Raw genomic sequence first — 7,396 nt, forward strand, 5'->3', positions numbered from 1 at the left:
ATGAAGGGGAAAATATAATACATATGTACAACATTTTGAGTGTGTCCAAATACTTGTTCAAAAATCTGGATTATCTCCAATTACAGGAGTTATTTTCATATTATTTTTTGACATCTCATCAAAGATGAAGAAGAATATGGAAAAAGCTTCTTTACATCTCACCAATAGATGTCTCTAGTGAAGTTCTAGTGATTCAAGAACAAGGTTTCTAAATTGGTTCATATATAAAGAACTTCCAAAAATTTGAGTAGTGTGGTTGTCAATAATGGGTAGAATTGGTGAATGTTACACGTGTGTATCACTGATCAGTGATCACTTAAACCAGCCGATGACGGTCGTCAGCCCCGTAAATGCCCAGACTTCCATATTCTTCTTCATCTTTGATGAGATGTCAAAAAATAATAATATATATGTATGTATTAATTTACAAACTTTTAACAAAGTGACAGTACTTTAGGGGTAGGTGGGTAAAGAAAAATATAAACAATGGCTAAGGCACTCGGGGTTGTATATTTATACTTGTGTAAGCTTGTGTCCGTAAATATAAAAAAAAACATATATTTTCCGGTGAAAACCCGGTGTTGATGATGACACTCTCTCAAATAGTTCTCCAAACTAGTCGTATTTATATTACTATTTGACATCTCATCAAAGATGAAGAAGAATATGGAAGTCTGGTCATTTACGGGGCTGACGACCGTCATAGGCTGGTTTAAGTGATCACTTTACACACGTGTAACATTCACCAATTCTACCCATTATTGACAACCACACCACTTAAATTCTTGGAAGTTCTATATATAATCCAACTTAGAAACCTTGTTCTTGAATCACTAGAACTTCACTAGAGACATCTATTGAGATGGTGAGATGTAAAGAAGCTTTTTTCGGTCGTCAGCCCCGTAAATGCCCAGACTTCCATATTCTTCTTCATCTTTGATGAGATGTCAAAAAATAATATGAAAATAACTCCTGTAATTGGAGATAATCCAGATTTTGTGAACAAGTATTTGGACGCACTCAAAATGTTGTAGTCGTATTTACATAGACGCTCAAAAAAGTGGTTTTAAATAAGTGTTTTATTTTTATATTTAGGGTACAAAAAGATTCGCTCCAGCATTTTTGTAAATTCAGCAATATTTAAGTCAAATTGAATTGAGTAAAGACATTTCTAATGAAATATGAAACGCGCGAAAACTATACCTAATCAATTTTGTACATTTCTACCCCGCCGTACTTTGAATTACTATACTAAAATGTATTAATATAAATTTGAACCCTTCCAGATTTGTAAAGCCAGAGGCGCGCTGTATGTGTATGGTATAATATACTTACGTAAGAAAAATGTGAAATACAAAAGTCGTAGTTACGTTTAATGTATTTTTCCGAAGGGACTTTCGAGACTGCCGAAAGCAATAAAATTCCCGTCTACGGAGTGGGAGAATTAGCGCTACTATATTTTCAGATATTCATTAACCTTAACAACCTTCCAATCTCTTAACAAAGGGGAGGGCGACCCTCTGCTTTATTTTCAGGTTTTCAGGGGTTTTAAGGGCCATATTAGATGAGGCGCCCGATCTTCCTGTGTCATGCAAGTCATGTCATAAGAGTTATAAAAATTCTGACAAAATTCTCAAAATTCGACATATTTTTTTCCATCATTAAAAGTTCTGAAAATTTCCTAATAGCCGTAGATTTTTTTAAAAGTATTAACTCTTTTGTCGTCCATTTTTTTGATTCTTCGGTGTCCTTAAAATCTTCGCTCGAAGTCGCACAGAAGGCAAAGACCTGCCCGATTCTTACTTCGATTAATAACATTTGTTTACTGATTTATTTAATGTTAAATAAGTTTGACTTATTATTGAAAAAATGGTTTAGTATTTTCGTGCCAACTTTAAATTGTAAAGCTATACAAGAGCGCCACCTGTCGTATAATATACAGCCGAATACAAAAAAAATAGTGATGCGAAAAGGTGTGCGTCCTCGCTAATTTTACTGAATTGTTATTTTACCAAATAAATACGTTATTTGATGTGACTCACCATTACATCGTGTATATGAATGCGTCCGCGTTAAAAATTCAATACTGCGATGAAATTTAAATATAACGTTTGATGGTCATTTAATAAAATAAGAAGTCGAGACAGTTGTTTTTTATCGGCTGATACCAATTTGTGCCTCTTCCTATCATACCGTAATGTTATCACCTAACGAAGGGTCATGTAAACATTGCGGCTAAATTCAATAAATTACCTAAGTAAGCCGGTCTCAATTTGAAGACGGCGCCTGCTGAGTCCCTTTGGCGCAGAGGATAGCGCGTTGGACTTCTAATCCAAAGGTCGTGGGTTCGATCCCCACAAGGGATGGCTATACCCTTCGGGGCATATATTATGCTGGCGTTTTATCTGAATAGGCATATGAATAAAGAATAAAACAGTTGTCAAGAGAATTCAAATGCAAACATAATTACCAAAAAAATATTACGACAAAAAAACTCTAAATCACCCACCGCCTACAATATTCACAACATTTGTAATTTGCAGTGCGCCTAACGAAGCAGAGTCGTTCAATGTTAAAGCCTAACTAATTATTACTTTTCTTTTACCCATCTTCAAACCCAAAAGATGCATAGGGCAGCACATAATGCAGATTTGAGAGAGAAGTGGAATAAATTTGAAGAGATTCGGATGACGTACGTGAAGGAGCTAAAGGTAAAGAACATTATTGCTACATGGGAAAGGAAATGAGAGAGGGAAATAGGGGAATGGCGGCTATGGAGAAGGCATTCGAAGTTGCATACTAATATTCTGAGTCACTTGGACACTGCTGATATGTATAAGTACCTCAAGGATAAGGGCTAACTAATACAGACGAGGAAAGACAACTTGGCATGCAACAGCCGGGTAACGTAGTAACATTTGCATTTTTTTTGGTTCAACAGGTGGTCGCTCAGTGGTCGATGTACTACCGGAGGAGTAATGCCTAATAAATAGGTAATAAGTTTTTTCCATACCACGTATGACATGGTCAATCTGTTGAATGGTCACTAACATTAGTCATCACAATAAGGTCCAGAATCTTCCGCATTTTCATGTTGCAAATGTTTTCCAGCGCGGGAAATCGGCGCCGTGGCTTAGTTGGTTAAAGCGCCTGTCTAGTAAACAGGAGATCGCGAGTTCGAATCTCGCCGGGGCCTGTGGGTCGTGGTGTTGACGGACCACCCTTTTGCAATTCCTAAATAAATAAATAAACTTTTTTTATTGAAATAAAATTGATTTGAAATAATCCACAAAGAAAGAATTTTGATGTTTGCGATAGGTGGTGCAAAAATACCTAAATTTTGGATACCGTTATTTATCAATATCGATGATGCTCAACCAAAAAAATCGTCGAAAAATATCCCGCCAAAAATGCACAAAACGTCAAAGGTGACGTGTAATGATTTGTAAATTTAGGAAACTACCGACATCTTACGACACGCCATGTAAGGAAAAATTCTCCGTTGCAGTAAATAAAACAGGTCTCTTCATTTATACTTTTTTGAAATCATTTAATAATATATTTCTTCGGAGAGGACGAATTCAATACTTATAAATACAATATCTGATAATGTATTTTTATAAATTCCATAAAATAATTCTCGATAAATACAATAGCGCTGATTTTTAGATTGAACAAATTTCGTTGTTTGAAAGTCCCGCGGAGAATAGTTGCGCTGCAGCCGTCTCAGTCGTCCCCGTCGCAGGAAGTGAGTCGTGAATCTGCTACGCAGGCGCAACAGGGTCTTTCGGTTGAAGAACCCATCCAGTCACATGTGAGTATAGATGAATTTTTCCATTTTGCCGTGAATTTGTGTGTTGTTACCTGTGTTAATCGATATTTGTAAGTATTTTCCGGTACCGTGCGTACATCGCTCCAATATCGAAAGTCTCGCAGTGATAATGCCCCGCAGTGAAATGTTTTTGTGGCCCGTTTTAACCGGCTGGTTTGACTTGACAAACCACGTCTTTTTGTCGGCTTTCAGTTTATTTTAGCGAACAATATTGCGGCAGGAATTTCGATTTTGGCGAGAAATCGCGACTCGGCGACTGTCTATAGTTTATTTACTCGGTGTAATTAGAGGCAATACGCTTTTCTGAGTGTATACTATCAACACATATAGAGCCACATGTCTACATCATGGTGCCACTAGAGGTCAATATTTCTTTTAGATCCCGGTTTTTACGAAGTTTCGCAGATATTTGCGAGAACCGCCCTTCTTAGACTAAGACATTAACTTCGCGGATCGAAGTAAATCTATGTTACGGAGGTTTTTTTGACGCGTACTTTTTTTTCCGTTTCGATACGACATATTTGCGCTTCAAAATAACCTCATTGTTATCCCGATTAGGCGATTTTTCTTCGCCGGATAGAAAATGTTTGTTTATGTAAATAAGTACGTGGAATATTTGCTGTAAATGTGCAGATTGCGCGGATGTTTACTAATCTAGTTTGGTTTTGTTTTTCGCAGCCGTCGCACACGAGTTCGTGCGATCGCGGTAGTCCCCAGTAAGCCAGTTAGGAAAGCAAAGTAGCCACAATGTCCGACATGGAGGACACCCACTTCGAGACCGGAGATTCCGGCGCCTCGGCCACCTTCCCCATGCAGTGCAGCGCCTTGCGCAAGAACGGCTTCGTCATGCTCAAGGGCCGACCCTGCAAGATCGTGGAGATGTCCACCTCCAAGACCGGCAAGCACGGCCACGCCAAGGTCCACATGGTGGGCATCGACATATTCAATGGCAAAAAGTAAGTCACCTCCGCCATCCTTACTCCGAACAAGGTGAATGATAATCTTCGTACTTTGTTCAACTCTATTTGCTTATTATATATCTACTTATTACCTATTTCATCTCATCCAAGTTCCAATTCGTGATATGATCAATTGTTATATTAGTTTCTTAGAGATTAACTAAAACTCCACTCAGATGGTTGAATACTACTAAATCGAGGCATAATTTCTCATTTAACATCGCCTAATTTTTGTTATATTTAATTATTCTCTTTATTTCATCACTTTTTACTTTCCATATTGCTCCCTAAACTTACTTTTTTATCAACGGTATTCCGTCAAATATATTTCTTTCCTAAATCTAAGCATCTGTACCACACGACTGGTCATTTTCTCTTACAAAATGAATGGTTAATACCATATTTATCCGACGCTGCGCCCTGTACGTCATAAGGGTGCGGGAGGAGGCGTGCATTATAAATAGGCAGAAAAGTGCCTACCCAGGATTACTCGCATTCCATATAGAAACACGACCAGTGCCTACTATGCCTTATCCTTACCCAACTCTGCTGCCTACCCTTATTAAAAACTCTGCACGCCTCTGGGCGCGGGTATGATTCAAAGAAAAAAGAGTTAGTCTTGTGTAGTTAGTAGATACCTACTATACAGTTGATCCGCTATCATATATTCTTCATTTTTAATATTGCTTCCTAAAAGTGATTAACTTCTTAATGCTTCTTTCTAGTTTTTTTATTTTATTTAAAAGTTATTTCATAAGTATAATAGTGCACTTTGTTTTTACAACAATATGTTGCAAAGACAATTAATATAACTATAAAAAAGTACTTAAATTGATAATGCACAAGTCACGACTTCTAGTCGACTTTGTGTTATTTCAACATAATAATATAAATATACAGTCGATAGTTTTATGAGTTGATTAGGATAAAGAGTTCGCATTTGAAAATTATTCTTATTTATATTTTACGAAATATTTATTTAAAAGTAATTTTATCAAATAGGTAAACATAAACCACAAGCTTTTCGTTCCAGTTCAAAAATAAAGTTGTAAATATGATTTTGTTATCTGTTGTGCCACCGCATGTTTGCCTTATAGCCAACTAATGATATTAAGGTAATCATTCTTAGTGCTTTCTATTTTTAACTTTTCCGATGAGATTACCCGGATAATATTTTACTCGATGGATTTATAAACTGTCAAAATGTCTTATCTCTGATACACGATGTGGGTAAATGATTTTCTAGTGGATTTAATCCCCGTAGTCTCGGGACGGAGGAATAACGGATTGTCGCGTTGCAGATATGAAGATATTTGTCCTTCCACTCACAATATGGACGTCCCGCACGTGAAGCGCGAGGACTACCAGCTCACAGACATCGACGACGGCTACCTCACCCTGATGGCCGACAACGGGGACCTGCGCGAGGACCTGAAGGTGCCGGACGGCGACCTCGGCACGCAGCTGCGCTCCGACTTCGAGGGCGGCAAGGAGCTGCTGGTGAGTGCCGTGCCGTGTGGTGTATGACCGCTCCGACTCCCGCCCGATGCCCCTCTAATGCCCCGCCCCTCTCTGTTGCAGTGCACCGTGCTCAAGTCCTGCGGGGAGGAGTGTGTGATCGCCATCAAGGCCAACACGGCCCTCGACAAATAGGCTGCGGCTGTTTCCTTCTGCCCTTACAACACCTCTCATTACTGTAATGATACATTTAACATAATACATGGACTGGTCTTTTATAAATATATATAATAATGACAAAAGAAGATGGAAGTTTTGTGTGCGGAAGTGAAGCGGTCAGTGTGCCTCGCCCCTCCCGGCCGTACGCCTCTTGTTATCCTATTTATACGACTGTGGACCGAGAAGGTCCCACTCCGCCGCACCTCCGCGTGACCGAGACCTCCGCCTCGGCCTTGTACATAATAATACTCGCTAGAGAAGATCAGTTTCTATGTCTATTCCATTAACAGTCTGTATGTATTACTTCCTAGCGCGTTGCGGTCTCCGGGCTGGAATGCGTAATATAGTCGGTACGCGGATATGGCGGGTGCTCGTGCCCGCGTGTGTTTGTTATATTATCGGGATTTGATATTTACAATGACAAGTTGAAAAGTTTATTAATGAAATTAAATAAAATTTAAATAATATGGAGCGTTAATTTTTCTGGCAATCTGAACCATTTTACGCCGAGACGAGTATAATAAAGAGGAAACTGCGCTTACCCCCTTTGGCTTATCCGTTCCCGACCCCCGGTGATCTCAAGCTGCGCATCGCGGAGCGTGTCGTGCGACACCTCCCCGACTACTTATCTTGTAGACAGTTATTGTTAACGAGAGAGAAGATGGATGGATGTAGTGCGTGTCCCGCTATACTTGAAGGAGCTACTTTATTACTAAGGACAAATGTTGGATGATGATTATTATCATTTTCTGCAATTATTTTTACCAATAAAATCCTTTGTGGAAAAACATCTGAACATTTATTTCCTGCGGCGGTATTTCCTCTGCCATCCTAGTTTGCTGCAGGAAGACCGCATCCCGCTCACCGGTAAGAATTGGTCGTACTCCGGGAAAGAATCACTTGGAAATTATTACCCCGAGGGGGTGGG

General features: G+C 39.1%; 1 protein-coding gene and 2 non-coding genes across 5 annotated transcripts; all 3 read left to right on the top strand.

Annotated features, from left to right (window-relative positions):
* Positions 1–2,293: 2,293 nt before the first annotated feature.
* On the top strand, positions 2,294–2,366 carry TRNAR-UCU (transfer RNA arginine (anticodon UCU)). The gene has a single exon. It is a non-coding gene; the product is annotated as a tRNA-Arg (tRNA).
* Positions 2,367–3,122: 756 nt separating this feature from the next.
* TRNAT-AGU (transfer RNA threonine (anticodon AGU)) lies at positions 3,123–3,196 on the top strand. Its single transcript has one exon. It is a non-coding gene; the product is annotated as a tRNA-Thr (tRNA).
* A 584-nt stretch (positions 3,197–3,780) lies between these two features.
* LOC148300337 (eukaryotic translation initiation factor 5A) lies at positions 3,781–7,256 on the top strand. 3 transcript variants are annotated; one of them, XM_088274917.1, is made up of 4 exons: positions 3,781–4,194; positions 4,511–4,788; positions 6,093–6,291; positions 6,373–7,256. In XM_088274917.1, exons 2-4 carry the CDS (start codon positions 4,580–4,582, stop codon positions 6,442–6,444), a joined length of 480 nt encoding a protein of 159 aa, XP_088131043.1. In that variant the 5' UTR covers positions 3,781–4,194; positions 4,511–4,579; the 3' UTR covers positions 6,445–7,256. The 3 variants fall into 3 exon arrangements, with proteins under 3 accessions (XP_088131043.1, XP_088131042.1, XP_088131041.1); XM_088274916.1 differs by having other exon boundaries at positions 3,781–3,882; XM_088274915.1 differs by having other exon boundaries at positions 3,781–3,814.
* Positions 7,257–7,396: the final 140 nt, after the last annotated feature.

The sequence above is a fragment of the Brachycentrus maculatus genome, unplaced genomic scaffold, assembly GCF_059751285.1.
Source record: "Brachycentrus maculatus isolate JH-2025_06_01 unplaced genomic scaffold, ASM5975128v1 h1tg000748l, whole genome shotgun sequence".
NCBI lineage: Eukaryota > Metazoa > Arthropoda > Insecta > Trichoptera > Brachycentridae > Brachycentrus > Brachycentrus maculatus.

What these genes read in the sequence shown, in the direction of transcription:
- LOC148300337 (XM_088274917.1), top strand. Translation starts at nt 4,580, where the DNA reads ATGTCCGACATGGAGGACACCCACTTCGAGACCGGAGATTCCGGCGCC. An exon ending in GACATATTCAATGGCAAAAA is followed by an intron (nt 4,789 to 6,092) that starts GTAAGTCACCTC and finishes GTCGCGTTGCAG; the next exon opens with ATATGAAGATATTTGTCCTT. An exon ending in AGGGCGGCAAGGAGCTGCTG is followed by an intron (nt 6,292 to 6,372) that starts GTGAGTGCCGTG and finishes TCTCTGTTGCAG; the next exon opens with TGCACCGTGCTCAAGTCCTG.